Below are 20,325 nucleotides of genomic sequence, written 5' to 3'. Positions count from 1 at the left end.
TATGTATGAGACACTAAACATAGTGGAGCGGTATGAGTGTCTGCCTGTAGTAGAAAGAAATTAGGTTCTGCATGTAGCAGAGAGGTATGGGACACTGAATGCAGCAAACAGGAATGAAGGTCTGCATGTACAGTGCCTTGAAAAAAGTATTCATACCCGTTAAAATTGTTTACAACCAAAAATGTAAATGTATTTTATTGGGATTTTATGTGATAGATCAACTCAAAATGTTTGTGGCACATAATTGCCACATAATTGTGAAGTGGAATGAACATGATAAATGGTGTTTCACATTTTTTTACAAATAAATATCTGATAAGTGTGGTATGCATTTGTATTCAGCCCCCCTGAGCCAATACTTTGTAGAACCACCTTTCACTGCAATTACAGCTCCAAGTTTTTTTGGGGATGTATCTACCAGCTTTGCACACCCAGATAGTGACATTTTTGCCCATTCTTCTGTGCAAGATAGCTCAAGTTTTGTCAGATTGGATGGGTTTGTAGAGCGTCTGTGAACAGCAATTTTTAAGTCTTGCCACTCAGTTGGATTTAGGTCTGGACTTTGCCTGGGCCATTCTAACACATGAATATGCTTTGATATAAACTTTCCATTGTTGCTTTGGCTGTATGTTTAGGGTCCTTGTTCTGCTGGAAGTTGCACCTCTTCCCCAGTCTCAAGTCTTTTACAAACTCTAATGCCGCGTACACACCATCACTTTATGTGATGAAAAAAAATGACGTTTTTAAAAACGTCACTTTAATTGACTGTGTGTGGGGGAAAACGTCGTTTTATGTCTTGTAAAAAACGACCAAAAAAAATTGAAGCATGCTTCAATTTTATGTGTCATTTTTCAAAACGTCAACTTTTACTTCACAGAAATTGACCGTGTGTAGCAAAAAACGTCGTTTTCTAAGACGTTTTTTCATCCACGCATGCCCAGAAGCTACTTATGAAGCGAGCTTCAATGGTAAAACGTGGTGGAACGTAACCTCGCTTTGCAAGATCATTGTGAGAAAACGATGGTGTGTAGGCAACTTCGTCTTTGAAAATTGAAGTTTCAAAAACGTCATTTTTTACTTCACAGAGTGTCGTTTTTTTTCATCACATAAAGTGATGGTGTGTACGCGGCATAAGGCCTTGTACACACGACCGAACATGTCTGCTGAAACTGGTCCGCAGACCAGTTTCAGCAGACATGTTCGGTCGTGTGTATGGCGGACCAGACAGGTTTCCAGCGGACATTTGTCCAGCCGACCATTTTGCAGCGGACAAATGTTTCTTAGCATGCTAAGAAACATGTCCGCTGGAATCCTGTCGTCGGACATGTTCGGTCGTCTGTACAGACTCACCGTACATGTCCGACCGGCCGCCATCCCTCGCATGCGTCGAATCACTTTGACGCATGCGTGGAAGCATTAAACTTCCAGGGGCGCGCACGTCGCCGCGTCATCATCGCGGCGACGGCGCGTCCTCGTCACTGTGTATCGTGTACGCGTGGATTTCTGTATGATGGTGTGTACAACCGTCATACAGAAATTTCCGGCCAGACATGTCCGCTATAAACGGCTCGACGGACCGTTTTCAGCGGACTGTCCGGTCGTCTGTGCGAGGCCTAACAGGTTTTCTTCTAAGATTGCCTTGTATTTAGCGCCTTCTTCCCATGGACTCTGACTGGCTTCCCTGTCCCTGCTGAACAAAAGCAATCCCACAACATGATGCTGCCACCACCATGTTTCACGGTGGAGATGTGCAGTGTTCAGGGTGATGTGCAGTGTTAGTTTTCCGCCACACATAGCATTTTGCTTTTAGGGAAAAAAGTTACATTTTGGTCTCATCTGACCAGAGCACCTTCTTCCACCTGTTTGCTGCGTCACCCTCATGGCTTCTCACAAACTGCAAATGAGACTTCTTATGGCTTTCTTTGAACAGTGGCTTTCTTCTCGCCACTCTTTATTAAAGGCCAGATTTGTGTAGTGCATGACTAATAGTTGTGCTGTGGACCGATTCTCCCACCTAAGCTGTGGATCTCTGGAGCTCCTCCAGAGTCACCAGGGGCCTCTTGGCTGCTTCTCTGATTATTGCTCTCCTTGTCAGTGTAGGTGGACAACCATGTGTCGATATGTTTACTCTCTATTTTCAGATGATGGATTGAACAGTGCTCCCTGAGATGGTCAAAGCATGGGATATTTTTTTTATAACCTAATCATGCTTTAAACTTCTCCACAACTTTTTTCCTGACCTGTCTGGTGTGTTCCTTGGCCTTCAGGATGCTGTTTGTTCACAAATGCTCTCTAACAAACCTCTGATGGCTTTACAGAACAGATTACATTTTTACTGAGATTTATTAAGGCCCTAAAATGTAAGGTTTGTACAAATAACCCTCAAATGCCCCCTTTTGGAAAGTGGATAGTATTTAGTAAGAGGCTTATTTTTTTTTGCCAACGTTCTTTAGAGAATGAGTAAAGTAATATTTTTTTCACAAACTTGTCATTTTAACAAGTTAGATCTCACACACAGCATAGGCATACTTACAATTATACCCCAAAACACATTCTGCTACTCCGATACCAAATGTGTGAGACTTTTTTTTACAGCCTAGCCACATAGAGAGACATAAAATCAAAAGAATTCACACACAAAATCTTTCATCCTTTTTAGGGGCATAAATTACGCATCTAATTTTCGGACTACCTATTACATTTTTGGAAGCCCTGGAGTAACAGGACAACGGAAACACCTGCAAAATGACGACACTTTGGAAAGAAAATATCCTAAGATAATATCCTAAGAGGCATAGTGAACCTTTTAGAAAATACATTTTCTGCCACAATTTGTTTGTAAAATGTGGAAAGAAAATTAAAGCGTATTCTTTTGACACAAAGTTGTAATTTTAATATGATTTATCTAGCACACGGCATGGACATACTTATAATTACAACCCAAAACTCATTTTGCTACGCCTCCTGAGTATGGGAATAACACAGATGTACGACCTGTTCAATGTTCGCACTGATTATGTACCGACAATGCAACCAGTGTATTACAAAAATAAACTAACACTGTATAGAAAACAATGTACTGTAATGGTCACCTCTGTACAAATGGTCAGGGAATATAGCATAGTGTAGCTTCACCTGCAGCAGTCCCTGTTCCTAAAAGCCAGGTCTAGCCTACTGGTACATGGCTACCCCTACAGCAAAATGCTATGATCATTGGCCAGGATCTGGAGGAGGCTGAGTAATTGAGTAACAATGTGTTATTGTGGTTACAGTAGTGCAGTTGTCCACAGAGTATGGGTGGGAATGGTGTCTCACAGGAACACATTACAGTACTGGTGCCAGGCAGAGATGTGGTCAGCCAACATTGGTTCAAGCAGAAGGCAGGAAAAGGGTCCATAAACAGGCCAGAGTCAGTACAGGCAGCAGGCAGAGCTGTGGTCAGCAAATAGCCAAAGGATTAGTCTAGGCCAGGGGTGTCAAACTCAATTTCATCGTGGGCTGCATCAGCATTATGATTGCCCTCAAAAGGGCCGGATGTATCTGTAAGATTAGATGTCCAGCGCATCCCCTCCTCTTACATTAGATGTCAAGAGCCACCCCACCATCAGAAGTTGATTCCCCCACTCTCCTTTACATCACAGTGCATCCCCCTTTCCATATGCTGCTGCTGGGAAGATGCTGGATGCATTGCTTGAAAGCAGAAAGTAAGGGTCTGGAGGAGGACCAGAGGAGGGCTGGAGGTGCGAGGGCCACATGAAATGGCCTGGAGGGCCGGATTCGGCCCGCGGGCCTTGTGTTTGACACCTATGGTCTAGGCAGTAGGCAGGAATATGATCCATAAACAGGCCAGGGTCAGTACAGGCAGCAGGCAGAGATGTGGTCAGCAAATCAGGTTTAGGGCCTCAGGTAAGAAATGGACATGGATTAGAGGCTTCTTCCCACCCAAAGCTCTTCAAAGCCTCCAGACTTTAAATCCTGATCTGAGCATCCCAGAGAAACAATACATGAGACCCCTGTGTTGTCTTCAATCCCACCACTACAGCGAAAGGCAAAAAACTTGATTGAATAACAGGCTGAGGTCAGTTCAGTTGGAAGTCAGAAACGTAGTCCAGGCAGCAGGCAGAAAAGTGGTTAAGAAAACAGGCAAATTGTCGGTTCACAGGACTTTACCTGGGAACAAGTAAACATACTGACATATGGTTTTCTCGGCAGGAAACACTCTGCCGAGAATCTTGTCATGAAAATAGAGAGCAGGTTCTCTATTTTTCTCGTCGGAATTCCCAGCAGTTTTCTCGACGAGAAAGCATACACACGCACGGTTTTCACAGCAAAAAGCTCTTCCAGCAGCTTTCTTGCCGAGAAAACCGGTCGTGTGTACGAGGCTGGAGAGGGAGAGAGACAGACAGGGAGGAGGAGGAGGAGAGAGACAGAGAGAGAGAGACTGTTGTCACCCCCTAACATAAAGTGTCTTACAAAGAACCTTAGTGACAAGATCACCATGTATTATTCCAATGGAAAGTGGAGCTATAGAAAGATTGAAATCATCATATAAAATTACTAGAACATGAACTCTTGTGTTAGATTTTAATTACTGGATTTAAAGGGGCTGTAAAGGTTTGTTTTTTATTTTCTAAAAAGGTTCCTTTAAGCTAGTGCATTGTTGGTTCACTTACCTTTTCATTAGTCAGCCGGAACAGCTTACTGAGGAGGAACAGAAATTGAAAAATTCAGACAAAGAAAACAAAGAAAAAAAAACATTTAGAAGGGAATTCGAAGGAAAAGATAAGTGAACCAACAATGCACTAGCTTAAAGGAACCTATTCAGAAAATAAAAAACAAACCTTTACAACCCCATTAATACTGTTTTAATTAATTTTATACATTGTACATGAATCGTTCCAAGTAAAACATTGCATAGATGAAGATAGCTGCTTCATAGTAAAGGATAATAGGGCTGTAAACTCTGCAGATGAGCTTTTACCACCGGAAGAACTAAGAGCAGGGGCAGCCCATCCATTAAGGGAGTACTGGGGCGCCCCCCATTATCACCCCACCCCCTTATGTAGAATGGATAGATTTATGCATAGCATGAATCTATCCGTGGCCGCCATCCCCTTTTCGGATGACGGGCACCTGAATTACAGCGCTGTTTTTTTTGATTGGGCTTTAAAAAAGGTAGACTCGGAGCACAGAACATTGCGCTCAGAGCCCACCTAGATGTGTTAGAAAAGCAAATGAATATTCGGTTTTCTAACACTGAACCGCCGCTCAGGAAGGTCTAATATCTGTCACCTGATTGGCTGAAGGCACAGGCAATCCTATTGGACACGTAGCAGAAGGAAAAAAGAGACACACAGGAAGCATGTAGGACACGGGAGCCATCGCCTGACCTGCTGCCCGTCCCACAGCTTGCTGCCGTCACCCGCTGCCTGACCCACTACCAAGATGGGGTAAGTGCCGGTCAGACAGCGAGTGGGCTGGCGCTGAGGGGGCTCACAGTGAGGATGCATTTGATGGGCACAGTGGCTGCATATGATGGGCACAGTGGCTGCATATGATGGGCACAGTGGCTGCATTTGATGGGCACATTGGCTGCATTTGATGGTTCACAGTGGCTGCATTTGATGATGCACAGTGGCTGCAAATGATGTTCACAGTGGCTTCATATGATCGGGCACCATGGCTGCATTTAACGGGGCACAATGGCTGCATTTAACTGGGCAGAGTGGCTGCACATGATGGGCACAGTGGCTGCATATGATGGGCACAGTGGCTGCATATGATAGGCACAGTGGCTGCATTTGATGGGGCACAGTGGCTGCATTTGATGGGGCACAGTGGCTGCAAATGATGGGCACAGTGGCTGTATATGATGTGCAAAGTGGCTGCATATGATCAGGCACCATGGCTGCATTTAACTGGGCACAATGGCTGCATTTAACTGGGCACAGTGGCTGCACATGATGGGCACAGTGGCTGCATATGATGGGCACAGTGGCTGCATATGATGGGGCACAATGGCTGTATTTGATGGGGCACAGTGGCTGCATTTGATGGGGCACAGTGGATGCATTTGATGGCATAGTGAGGCTGCAGTTGGTGTTTTTTTTTTCCGTTTGTTTGCGCCCCCCAAAAAAAATGTGAGCACCAGCCACCTCTGACTAAGATATATAAAGTCAACGGGTGATTAGGCACCCCAGTATCTTCATATTACTTATAAAACTGCTTTTCTGGGCCTTTTGTTTATAGGTTTGTCTTTTTCTGTTTGCTGGATGGCTATCAAAAAAAAAAAATTAGTTATATTCTATTAACAGACTGAAAGACAAGCCAACCACAATAGCTTCACATGGCAGGAAAACCCAGCAAAAGCCAAATAAACAACACAGACAAAGTGTTAGTCCCAGGGTAGATCAACTTTAAAGCTTTGCATGCCTTATTAAATACTGTGGTATGACAATATATCTTGTTGTTTGTTATCAACATCTGGAAATTGAAAAAAAAAAAAGTGTACCACCCCCTCCCCTTCCCCCCAAAGAGAACAAATTAATAATCAAGAGCGCAAACAATATTTAATCAAAGGATAACCATTCATCCATGAACCATCCATGGAATTAGCATATACAATTAATGCAATTGGAAAGCCCCATGATGCTGTTCCATGATTTAGAAGCATAACCACCAGGGTGCAAATCAGGTGTGGAAAAAAGGACCAGGAGATTTAGTTAATCACGATGTGAAAAAAAACAAGTAGTTAGTACAAGGAATGTGCCAGAGTACCGTCACTAATGATAATACTAATGCAGTGTAAATCGAATTCATTTCTAACCATTAGCCACACTAACTTGAAAAAATTGTCAAATGCAGGGCAAAGAATAAACTGCATACAAGTATTTCATAATTGTAATATCAGAAACAATTACGTATGTATGATAAAGAGAAACAAATCGTATTTAAAATACACATAAAAAGTGCTGAAAACTGTGGCCATTTCTGTAATATCTAAAATCCAAGTCCAATGGTAACTCTGGAGGAGCTGCAGAGATCCACAGCTCAGGTGGGAGAATCTGTCCACAGGACAACTATTAGTGGTGCACACCACAAATCTAATCTTTATGAAGGAGTGGAAAGACGAAAGCCATTGTTGAAAGAAAGCCATAAGAAGTCCTGTTTGCAGTTTGCGAGAAGCCATGTGGAGGACACAGCAAACACGTGGAAGAAGGTGCTCTGGTCAAATGATTGTAAAATAACTTTTTGACCTAAAAGCAAAACGCTATGTGTGGCAGAAAACTAACACTGCACATCACCCTGAACACACCATCCCCACCGTGAAACATGATGGTGGCAGCATCATGTTGTAGGGATGCTTTTCTTCAGCATGGACAAGGAATCTGGTAAGAGTTGATGGGAAGATGGATGGAGCCAAATAAAGGGAAATATTAGAAGAAAACATGTTAAGCCTCGTACACACGATCAGTCCATCCGATGAAAACGGTCTGAAGGACAGTTGTCCTAGGTTAACCGATGAAGCTAAAGATGGTCCGTCATGCGTACACACCATAGGTTAAATAACCGATTGTGTCAGAACGCGGTGACGTAAAACACAACGACGTGCTGAAAAAAACTTTTTGTTCAATGCTTCCAAGCATGCGTCGACTTGATTCTGAGCATGCGCAGGTTTTTAACCGATGGTTTTGCATACTAACGATCGGTTTTGACCTATCGGTTACCATCCATAGGTTAAATTTTAAAGCAAGTTGCCATTTTTTTAACCTAAGGTTAAATAACCTATGGGGCCTACATACGATCGGTTTGGACTGATGAAAACGGTCCTTCAGACCGTTTTCATCGGTTTAACCTATCGTGTGTACGAGGCTTTAGAGTCTGCAAAAGACGTAAGACTGGGGCGGAGGTTCACCTTCCAGCAGGACAACGACCCTAAACATACAGCCAGAGCTACAATGGAGTGGTTTAGATCAGAGCATATTCATGTGTTAGAATGGCCCAGTCAAAGTCCAGACCTAAATCCAATTGAGAATCTGTAGCAATACTTGAAAATTGCTGTTCACAAACGCTCTTCATCCAATCTGACAGACATATCACTCTCTAGATGTGCAAAGCTGGTAGAGACACACCCAAAACGATTTGCAGCTGTAATTGCAGTGAAAGGTGGTTCTGCAAAATATTGACTCGAGTGGCTGAATACAAATGCGCGCCACACTTTTTACATATTTATTTGTAAAAAAAAAAATGAAAATTATTTTCCATCCACTTCACAATTCTGTGCCACTTTGTGTTGGTTGATCACATAAAATCCCAATAAAATTCATTTACGTTTTTGTTTGTAACACAGCAAAATGTAGAAAAATTCAAGGGGTATGAATACCTTTTCAAGGCACTGTATCCTAGTAACATAAATTAGTATTACTGATAAAGGATCAGAGCTATATTTTAAACCAACAACCGTGGTAAAGAAAAACTTCAGGCTTGGGACTCTAACCCTAACCCCAAAAAAAAGAACAAAAATATACACTGTATATACATATCTTTTCACGGGCCCTATACTTTGGGCAAATCCTTTAAAGCTAATTTCTAGGCATTTATAAAATAAACAACTTGATGCAACAATGAAATCTGTTGCACCTTTAAATATATATTTTAAATGCAAGAAGTGTTAGTACCTGAATTTTTCAGAGTTGCTTTTTTATTTTTTTAAGAGTCTAGGCAGCGCATCTGTTTTTTTTACCCAAGCTAGAGGTTTAAAATCAACTGGTAGCTTAACAGTACCTAGAGCATGTTGTTGCCTGTCCTGAAATTTAAAAACATTCTGTAGAATTACTGGCAGGAATTTTGATGTTTCACTCAAAAACAGTTATCATGATGTTTGTTTGGCTCATGCACTTCAGCAGACATCTTCACTTTTGTGAAAGCCACAGATTTTGTAGAAATTGCATGTGCCCAGTTTACTGGATAACATTAGCGAATTAGTGAATCACAGTTTTTAAATTAATTGCATAGATTTAGTTTGCCTTCAGTGTTCAAAGGCTGTATACAAAGTAACCTAATTAGCAAGCATACTACTTAGTACTTTGCGAGTGTAACAGAGGATGAGGAGTCTGGCACTCTTGTATTCAGTCACCCAAATTACAATAATTTTTTAATTCTGCTCTTTGACCCGGATGGGGGGGGGGGGGTGCACTGCATACATACAGCAAGCCAGAAGTAGTTTGGTAAAGTTTGGCCATTTTACTTGTTCACTTTGAGCAAATTGGTTTCACTTGCTCATGCAAATTGATTGACTCACCTATAGTTAGTATTACAGTATAGCAAATATAGTACTTACAAGCCTTTTGGACATACTACAACTGTGTGAATCCTGTTTGGTTCAGGCCAGTCATTTTTTTTTCTTTACGAAATGGCTGATGTAGTACCTTTCAGGCGGTGTATTAAAATATATATATATATATATATATATATATATACAGTGGCGGCCCGTCCATAGGGGGCGCCCGGGCGCCGCCCCCCATCCCCCAGTCAGTAAAAAAAATATAAGAAAAGTGAATACCCTGCGCTGCCTATAGTGCGGTAATGGTAGCTGCTAACACGGCTTATTCAAAAAAGCAAAAAGTGACAAAAAGGATATGTAAGTGTAGCGCTTAGAGTGATATGTTAAATATCAAAATACCATGATATATGTAAAAAATTACACAAAGGATAAATAAATGTGAAACATGAATAAACAGTCTGTGCAACCCTTTGGGAGAAGGGTAAAACCAATGAATGGATAATATAATATACTTGATGTGATATCCAGTGAAAACCAAAGTCCAACAAAACGTAGTGTTCAAAATAATTAATATTGTTGAAGTTCATTATCTCCACATTTCATTCAGGTGAGTGAGAAAAAATGAAGAAGATGCGTGACTTCTAAAACGATAAAATCCCACCACCGATAAAAGTGCAGGCTTACCAGAACTTATTGACCGCTAGTGGCGTATGCCAAGAGAGGTCAATCAAGGCTTATTATGACGGGTGTCAGAAAACGATCCTTAGCCGGGAATTGTAGACCCAATTGGATGATGTATCCGTGGATGGAATAGGTCCCCAGAGACAGACGGGAAACTGCACTGGTGTAGGACTCCTCAACACTTAGCACTTACATGCAGCTGTTTGCCTATCCAAGATGGCGCTGCGGCTTGCACTCCAAGCCTCTCATATAGAGGCTTGGAGTGCAAGCCGCAGCGCCATCTTGGATAGGCAAACAGCTGCATGTAAGTGCTAAGTGTTGAGGAGTCCTACACCAGTGCAGTTTCCCGTCTGTCTCTGGGGACCTATTCCATCCACGGATACATCATCCAATTGGGTCTACAATTCCCGGCTAAGGATCGTTTTCTGACACCCGTCATAATAAGCCTTGATTGACCTCTCTTGGCATACGCCACTAGCGGTCAATAAGTTCTGGTAAGCCTGCACTTTTATCGGTGGTGGGATTTTATCGTTTTAGAAGTCACGCATCTTCTTCATTTTTTCTCACTCACCTGAATGAAATGTGGAGATAATGAACTTCAACAATATTAATTATTTTGAACACTAAGTTTTGTTGGACTTTGGTTTTCACTGGATATCACATCAAGTATATTATATTATCCATTCATTGGTTTTACCCTTCTCCCAAAGGGTTGCACAGACTGTTTATTCATGTTTCACATTTATTTATCCTTTGTGTAATTTTTTACATATATCATGGTATTTTGATATTTAACATATCACTCTAAGCGCTACACTTACATATCCTTTTAGTAAAAAAAATATATATATATTTTTTTAAACCTGTCCCTTTAAAAAAAAAAAAAATCCAAAAAAGGGCCTTATATGTGCACTGTGTCCGGGCGCCGGGCACAGTGCAGAAAGAGTAGCGCCACGTCTGTGCAATCACGGGATTGCAGACGCGGCGCTACATTGGAAGCCTAAATATGCCTTTGTGGCGTTCTCCATCGCGCCACTTGCTTCCGGCGCGATGGACAGTATTGTTATCGCCGAGCGGGTGCACCCGCTTTCAGTGTGCACCCACTCGTCTCTGTGCTCGTTCCAACGTCACTGGCAAAACAGGAAGTGACGTCGGGACTGCTTGAGCTCAGTGCGCCCGACCGAGGAGCAGGTAAGCTGAGCTATGCCTGCCTGCCATGTGTCGTATGGAACAAAACAACACCCCACACAACACCAAAACCGCTTATTCAACAAATATTTTTTTTATTCGACGGCCGGCACCCCCCCCTTATTCAAAGACGTTTTTATCTAATATTCGGCGGAACCCCCCACCCCCCGCTTATTTAAAAAAAACTTTTTTTATAATTAATTTACCCACTTATTAACAACACTTATTTTCTATGTAAAAATTAATTACAGCACAAATAGTGGCCGGTAACACCACCCCCCCAATTATTGAAAAAAAAACTTTTTTTATACTTAATGTGCAGGGAAAATATCGGCCGTCAACACCACACCACCCCCCGCTTGCAAATTGTCCTGCGACTTGGGACTGGAAAGTTGCAGGATAAGTTGGACCCGATGATATCCAATGAGAACTGTTCATATCTGTGCAACTTTGAAGTAGTCCCTGCATTACTTTTGTCCCACTTTGATGTGACTTGAGGTCCATAGACCTCCAGAATACATAGGCATTGCTTCAAGTCGCTGCAAAATCGCACCAAAAAATTGTGGCAGAATCTTGCGACTTTCAGGCTAATGCAGTCTGAAAGTTGCACAATTCTACTGCAATTTTGATGCGATTTAAAGCAATGCCTGTGTATTCTGGAGGTCTATGGACCTCAAGTTGCATCAAAGTGGGACCAAAGTAATGCAGGGACTACTTTGAAGTCGCACAGATATGAACGGTTCTCATTGGAAATCATGGGGTACGACTTGTCATGCAACGTTTAAGTCCCAAGTCGCAGGACAAGTAATGCCTGCAGTCTCTGGTAATCTTGTGCAGTATGTCCGCAGTCTCTGGTAATCTTGTGCAGTATGTCCGCAGTCTCTGGTAATCTTGTGCAGTATGTCCGCAGTCTGGTAATCTCCTGCAGTATGTCTGCAGTCTCTGGTAATCTTGTGCAGTATGTCCGCAGTCTCTGGTAATCTTGTGCAGTATGTCTGCAGTCTCTGGTAATCTCCTGCAGTATGTCCGCAGTTTCTGATAATCTCCTGCAGTATGTCCGCAGTCTCTGTTAATCTTTTGCAGTATGTCCGCAGTTTCTGATAATCTCGTGCAATATGTCCGCAGTCTCTGATAATCTCATGCAGTATGTCCGCAGTCTCTAGTAATCTCCTTACCCAGCCCGGTAAAAACAGTAAACTTGTGGTGAGGAAAGTAAAATTAAAGAAGAAGAGAGAACAGCAGATTTAGGCGTGATAATAAGGAAACAGTCCTGCTCCCAAGCGTAACACTTCTCTGCGCCACTCCTGCTGGAGTGGGTTTAGTGTACCCGGACAGGTCTCTGGCAGCTGGAGTATCACTCGGACAATTGTAGGATAAAGTCTCTGCCACAGACCCTCCTTGGTGAACTTGAACTTGAGGAAATAGTCTCTGCCACAGGCCTCCTCCAGTGAGCCTCAGAAAGATACCTCTGTCACAGGCCCTCTCTGGATTGAATTCTTGTAGATTTCCCTCCTTGGATAAGTTACGCCTGGATCTCCTTCAACTTTTCGCCCAGGTACCGACTGACAGGTGATCAATCCCTCAGTGTATGGCTAACTTGATCACCGGTGGTTTGTCCAGGCCCTTTTGGACCAACAGCCTCTCAGACTGACTCCCCACCGAACAGCAGTACAGCTTGGGATCTTCAAAGGTGGGAACCCAGTCACTCACCCAGCCATCGCTATTCAGATGCTCCCGGCCAGCATGGTCCCGGAACCAGGAAGACCGCGTGCCACGCACGCCCCAGGCCAAAACGCTGGGGCGCCGTGATGTGGTCACCCTAAAGGTGGGTGCCACACTGGACGAAGAAGACCCAGAACCAATGGCGTCTGCCTCATAAATACCCCTCCCCAGCATGCACAGCGAGGACAAACCCTCCTGATTGGCTGCTTTGAAAAAGCACCCAAACCTTGACTCCACTGCTGCCACCTGCAGCACCGGGGCTGGAAGAACACCCCAGTACAACAGAATAAGCCTACAGTACAGCCAAGCTGAGACAGAGACCCTGTTTTGCACTTCACAATCTGGATCAGAGTTTAACTACACTCTGATCTACCCTTACATTTAACTAGCACCGGTACCATAAAGTACACAGGCGCTACATATATATATATATATATATATATATATATATATATATATATATATATATATATTCAGTGTAGTGTGTATAAATACAGTGCATTCAGTAGTTTATAGTTTCTAAATACACTTCAGGCGGTGTACACAGTATCTAATACAGTGTGTACAGTTTCTACTACACTTCTGGTGGTGTACACAGTACACAATACAGTGCAGCCATTGTACAGTTTCTAATACTGTGCACACCGCCTGCATTGTATCTAATACACTTCTGGTGGTGTACACAGTATATAATACAGTGCAGGCGGTGTACACAGTATCTAATACATTGTGTAAAGTTTCTATTACACATCAGGCGGTGTATTAATATATATATATATAGTACAGACCAAAAGTTTGGACACACCTTTTCATTCAAAGAGTTTTCTTTATTTTCATGACTATGAAAATTGTAGATTCACACTGAAGGCATCAAAACTATGAATGTGTGAAACAACTGAAAATATATTTCATATTCTAGGTTCTTTAAAGTAGCCACCTTTTGCTTTGATTACTGCTTTGCACACTCTTGGCATTCTCTTGATGAGCTTCAAGAGGTAGTCACCTGGCACAGCACCCCATCACTCTCCTTTTTGGTCAAATAGCCCTTACACAGCCTGGAGGTGTGTTTGGGTCATTGTCCTGTTGAAAAATAAATTATGGTCCAACTAAACGCAAACCAGATGGAATAGCATGCCGCTGTAAGATGCTGTGGTAGCCATGCTGGTTCAGTATGCCTTCAATTTTGAATAAATCCCCAACAGTGTCACCAGCAAACCACCCCCACACCATCACACCTCCCCCTCCTCCATGCTTCAAGGTGGGAACCAGGCATGTAGAGTCCATCCGTTCACCTTTTCTGCGTCGCACAAAGACACGGGGGTTGGAACCAAAGATCTGAAGTTTGGACTCATCAGAACAAAGCACAGATTTCCACTGGTCTAATGTCCATTCCTTGTGTTCTTTAGCCCAAACAAGTCTCTTCTGCTTGTTGCCTTTCTTTAGCAGTGGTTTCCTAGCAGATATTCTACCATGAAGGCCTGATTCACATAGTCTCCTCTTAACAGTTCTAGAGATGTGTCTGCTGCAAAAAGTGGCTACTTTGAAGAACCTAGAATATGAAATATATTTTCAGTTGTTTCACACTTTTTTGTTATGTATAATTCCACATGTGTTAATTCATAGTTTTGATGCCTTCAGTGTGAATCTACAATTTTCATAGTCATGAAAATAAAGAAAACTCTTTGAATGAGAAGGTGTGTCCAAACTTTTGGTCTGTACTGTATATATACACACACACACTCTGCATTCAATGTAGCCTATATAAACAGTGCATTCCTGGTGTAAAGTTTCTAATACACTTCAGGCAGTGTACACAGTATAGTGTACTGTGGTGTTGCAAAACAAAAATACATCATGTCTGGAAGACCACCAAGAAAGGGTAGACGCTCACAGAAGAGGGCAAGCAGCCTCTGTGTCTACTGTCAACATTGGTGGTTGTGGACATCCTCTGCAGGTGGCTGTGGGACATGCTTGTCCTCTTTGGCCGTGTTATTGAGCCACAACATGCAGAAGTTGGTGGATAACAAAGCCATCCTCATCCTCCTTATCCTCTGTCACCCAGGCTCAGAGCAGTTTGCCTTCCAACACAGCTGCCAAAGTGGCCTATTCCACCAGATCCTTGTCCACAGGCACTACTTCCGTAGCCCCACCTTCATGCACGGAGGAGTCCCCAGACTTATTCGCCCACAGTGTCGGTTATATGCTGCTGAAGGATGTGCAGTGATTTGAAAGCTCTGATGTTGGTTCACAGGTTGAGGAAGGGAGTAGCGTGAGCCTAGAGAGGGTGTGCCACAGAAGGACAAGAAACTGGCAGTCATGTTCCCCCAGCTGCAGCATACTGGCAAGTTTGCTTCAGTGACGAGGAGAGAGGGGATGATGAGGTCAAAGACTGTACTTTGATGCCTGAGAGAAGAGAGGTGGAGAAGGAGGAGGAGGCTGCGGCACAACTCCAACAAGGCAGGATGTCATCTAGGGAGCAGCTTAAGGGCAGCCACCCAATTACATCACATCGCAGAGCGCTGCTGACTCCCTGCTGACTTTTAAAAGTTCCTTGGTGTGGGCCTTTTTCGACACATGTTTCCGCCTATCACACCATTGCTGTTTGCAACCTATGTCTGAAGCTGATCAAGCCTGGCCAGAACAGCATCCCTTTGGGCACCACATGCTTGACCAGACATACAAGGACCTGCATTGCAATCACTTGAAAGACCCACATCATAGAAAAAGGTGGACTTCTCCTTGCTCCTCATCTGGGATCTCCAACCCTACAATACCTCCAGCCCTCTCAAAAACCTGCACTGAGAGGAATGATGGTATAGCAATATATGTTCCAAGTACTTGCAGCCAATCTGCTAGCAGTACACCACCAACTTGTTTTAGCAGGCAATTTTCCCTACCCCAGTTGCTGAACCGTAAAAAGAAATTTAGTCCCAGCCAGCCACATGCTCAGCGTCTAAATGCTAGCTTGGCCAAATTGCTATATTTTTGATATAATATTTTTGATATACTATTTCACAGCAGGGCCTGTTCCTGCGCCCAACAAGAGTAACTGTGAAGGGTTAGTGTTCTGGCACCACCAAAACCAAAGGCCCAATTTTTCTGCCCCTGTTTAACAGGGCCATGTAATTGCAATTTTTGATATAATATTTCCCAGCAGGGCCCATTCCTGCATCCAGGGCCGATCCTAGGGTCACAGACGCCTGGGTGCAGAAATATTTCTGGCGCCCCCACATGGCCAGGGTCATCTTACTAACCCCTCCCCTTTACAAATGTTTCTATGGCTACGACTTAAACACAGAGATGCTCCCCTAAGAAGTCTTCATTAGTGTCCCCCATCAGAGCCCCCCCAGTGCCAGAACGTGTTCCGGTACTAAGCTCCGCTGTGGTACCAAGACTGGATTCTGGGGACAACGGGAGGTATGGGCTCTTGTCAGTTGCCAGCGGAGAGAGCAATCGGGATGGGGAAACGCAGCAGCCGCTACATGCGCTACGCCTCTGGACACAGACAAGGAGGAGGGAGGGGAGCACTTTGGAGCTTCGGCGCCCCCACCTCTGGGGTGCCTGGGTGCGGAGCACCCCATGCACCCTGCCTAGGATCGGCCCTGCCTGCACCCAACAAGAGTAACTATGAGGGGTCACAGTGTTCTGGCACCACCAACTTCCAAGACCCAATTTTTCTGCAGAGTATATAGGGCAGGCCGTATAGTATATATACTGCTGTTCAGAGTATTTAGTGCCTGGGGGCCCCCCACGCCATTTTTTTTTTATTTTGGTGCTGGGTTTTTCCTTAATATCCATACTAGACCTTAAGGGCCTAGTATGTTTTTTGCAGGGGACATTCACGGCAATTGTTGTTTGGTATTTTTTCCGCGGTGTTGCCCTTAATATTCAAACCGGACCCGAAGCTCCTGGTAATGGACTGGAGGGGAACCCACACCGTTTTTTTCAATGATTGTTATCTAAATTCGTGGGATCTGACAATAAATTACAGCCACAAGCAGTTTTAAATTACATTTTTTCCTTTAGAAATCTAATTTTGCTGTGGACTAAGGAGAATGAGCAATTTTGATTTTTCGCATTCACGTCCCATAGACTTTAACGGGCCACAGAGAGCCTGAGCTGGCTGCTCCCATCCCCTCCACAGCCCAGCATTCCAGTGAGTGCAGGGGGCAGAGCAGACTGTCACAAGCTCCCTGCTTTACAGAGCTTTGAGAACCAAGCAATCAACTGTGTTTCATCGCTCAGTTTTCAGCATTATAGAGGCGCTGGGGGACAGATGCAGCATCGGGCCGATGCTGCTTCCACCTAGGCAATTATGAATATGAATCTTAAAAAAAAACATACATCTCTTTTAACACAATTCCAATCCCAGTTGACGCCTTCTGAGAGGAAACGCCTCAGGCGGAGTCAGTCGTGACGTCAGTCCGCACAGCAGGTGACCGTGCCACCATGAGATTCTGTGCTAGATTTAGGCTAACAGTCTATGTGCATTTTTTTCCTATAAATGCAGGTTTTAAAGGATAATGCGCTATCAGTCCTGCTTTAATTTCTATTCCTATCTGTGAGATGGAAGCCTTTGACTGTCCAGCATTCCACAAAGAGGGCCATACAGATCAATGTCTCTCAGCTGAGAGCAGTGTATATGCCCATTGACCTTTGGTTAGTGGCCATTCATTATTTGAGCATGTTGGTGATGCAAAAGGTTTTGAAATAGCATCCCTTCGGCACTCTACATTATTTGGGACTGTTTGATTAATTAACCCGCAATAGAGTTCTATTTGGGACTTTTATTTTGTTTTGGATATCCACTTACACTATTTTTAATGTATATTCTCCCATGTTTGTGTACATGTCACCTTTGTAACTTAAGTTTGGTTACATTGTGTGCATTTTGAATTAATGTTGTATTGCATCACATGTTTAAAAGGTACTAGCGATGGCTGTGCACGCTTTTTTTTAGAGAGCCCCAGTATTTGTGTTTGTAAGCTATTGAGACAGTGCACTTTATTTTCTTTCACTAATGCAATTCTTTCATTGCACACATATCAAACGTAGCATTGTGTAAGTCAGTATGTGTTATTTTTTATTGATATTGAGCTTGCATGACCCAATTAGGTATAAAGGATATATAAATATCTTTTCTTTATAGTTCTTTTTTTTAACAATAATTAACTTAAGCAAGTTAGAGTAAAAAAAATAAATAAAAAAAAGGCTATACCTAGATACTGGGTAACCAATTTTAATGACTGTTTCAAATCCAAGGTGCTTATAAAATTATTATATTTTTTTTAAATAACAAACGTCATACTTAACTCTGTGCAGTTGGTTTTGCACAGAGCAGCCCGTATCCTTCTCTTCTCAGGTCCCTCTTCTGTGCTCCTGGCCCCTCCCTCCTATCAAGTACCCCCACAGTCAGCAGCTTCTTATGGGGGCAACCGAGCCGAGTCACAGCTCCGTGTGTCCATTCAGACATCGAGCCCCGACCCGGCCCCGACCCGGCCCCGCACTTCTCTCCTCCGGTTGGCTGACTAACTTTGATTCACAGCCATGGGAGCCAATGGCACCACTGCTGTGTCTCAGCTAATTAGGAGGAGTGTCCTTAGACATTCGTGGACATCGCTGGAGAGAGATGGGGCTCAGGTAAGTAATTAGGGGGGTGCAGGGGTGGCTGCTACACACAAAAGTTTTTTAGCTGGCTATAGAATGGGAACTGTCACTTTGCACAATTACTTCTCTAATAATGACTTTTTATTTTCCTCTATAGTAGAGCTGCACGATTAATCATGAAGATTAGAAATCACAATCTTTTTCCCTTCCCGATCTTCAAAACAGCATGTCATGATCTTTCTAACAAGTGCAGAGAGTTCTCACAGCTGAAAAAAAAAATCCAGGCAGCCTGCTAAGTTTTAATACAAAGTGAAAAAGTGGAGACAAAGTATCTTTTCGTTCTTTTATCAAAGAAAAAAAACTTGTGTAGAGGAAGGGAGTTTAACCATTTAAAGACCAACCCTTTTCTGAGAATAGTTGCTTACAAGTAAAAAATCTCAATTTTCGGCTAGAAACTTTCTTGGAACATCAAAAAATGATATTTTTTTTTAGCAGAGACCCTAGAGAATAAAATGGTGTTTGTTGCAATATTTTATGTCACACCGTATTTGCGCGGCGGTTTTTCAAACGCAGTTTTTTTTAAAGAATACATTTTAATGAATTTAAAAAAAAAAAACGAAACAGCAAAGGTAGCCCAAATTTTTGTATAATGTGAAAGAAGATGTTACACCGAGAATCGTGATCTTTATTCTAAGCAAAACAATCGTGCTTCTCATTTTAGCCAGAATCGTGCAGCTCTACTCTATAGTAATGGCAGACAATTTCTGTGACTAAACACTGTGTTAGATGATCTGATAAATAAAATAATCTTTCTATTATAAGTATGATCAGCGTTGTCATTTCTAGAGCACTGTAACCCAAGAGAGGAAGACTAACTAGTAGAAGAGAGAGGTGGAGGGTATTACAGGCTGGTCTCTTCGGCTGTGCAGTTATTTTGAACAATGATGCCTCTTGCTTTGCTGCTGTTGGCAGCCTGTCAGCTTCAGGCAACTCATTTAAAAGATTCGGAATTCTAAGTCAGGATCACAGACTTTATATAACTGCAGCTACACTGCTGGCTGAGAGATCATGGCACATTAAGTAGAGACACAATTCCCCAAGAGAAAAACTTCTAAAGGGTAAGGATGATGCATTCATTGTAGAAGTGACGCTTTAGATTCAAACTGTGCTGCAAGTCTGTTCTCCAAGGCTTTTTGAGTCCATTACTTTAGTACTAGCTCCTCTCCCTCTGTACACCTCCAAGCCTAGGTATTTTTTTGCTTTTTCATACTTTTACTGCTTTCTGAAATATATTATGCCTTACCAACGCAGAGAATGCGAGTCTTTCATTGTCAAATGCAATAATAATCAGCTTACATTGAGCAGAGTGTACCAGCACAAATCATCATCTATAATGAAAATATTATGCTGTATTATGTTTTAAGCCTGCATCTGTCATTTAAAAACAGAAATTCTCTTGTTTTCTCACTGCATAAAATTTGTTTTGGGTGCAGGCCACGGGAAGTGTTACTGTGGAAACTGTTACTGCGAGGCTGGTTGGCATGGCGATAAATGTGAATTCCAGTGTGACATCAGCCCATGGGAGATTAAGAAAAGATGTACATCTCCAGATGGCAAAATCTGCAGCAACAGAGGTGTGTCATTATTAATGAACTTCACATCTGTATGTCTTTCAATTAGTTTTACGCAATAATTGTGTCTGTCTTTCTTTCATTTGTTAAAGTCTATAAATAAACCCTAGAACAGGCCTTAAAGGGAACCTGTCAGATTGAATGTTAACCATCAGAGCTGAGGCTGACATCCAGTGCTGAAGTTACTTTCTGACTCACTGAGGGCCAGTTATG

General features: G+C 42.8%; 1 protein-coding gene across 1 annotated transcript in view; it reads left to right on the top strand.

The window, feature by feature from the left end:
- Positions 1-20,325, top strand: part of LOC120928255 (integrin beta-like protein 1) — a 260,592-nt gene that overhangs the window by 109,234 nt on the left and 131,033 nt on the right. Inside the window, exon 5 of the mRNA XM_040339360.1 lies at positions 19,975-20,115. Within this exon, the coding sequence (XP_040195294.1) occupies positions 19,975-20,115 (141 nt within the window). The remainder of the gene's footprint in view (positions 1-19,974; positions 20,116-20,325) is intronic.

This window comes from Rana temporaria, chromosome 2 (assembly GCF_905171775.1).
Source record: "Rana temporaria chromosome 2, aRanTem1.1, whole genome shotgun sequence".
NCBI lineage: Eukaryota > Metazoa > Chordata > Amphibia > Anura > Ranidae > Rana > Rana temporaria.
This window is presented reverse-complemented; position numbering and strand designations above follow the sequence as displayed.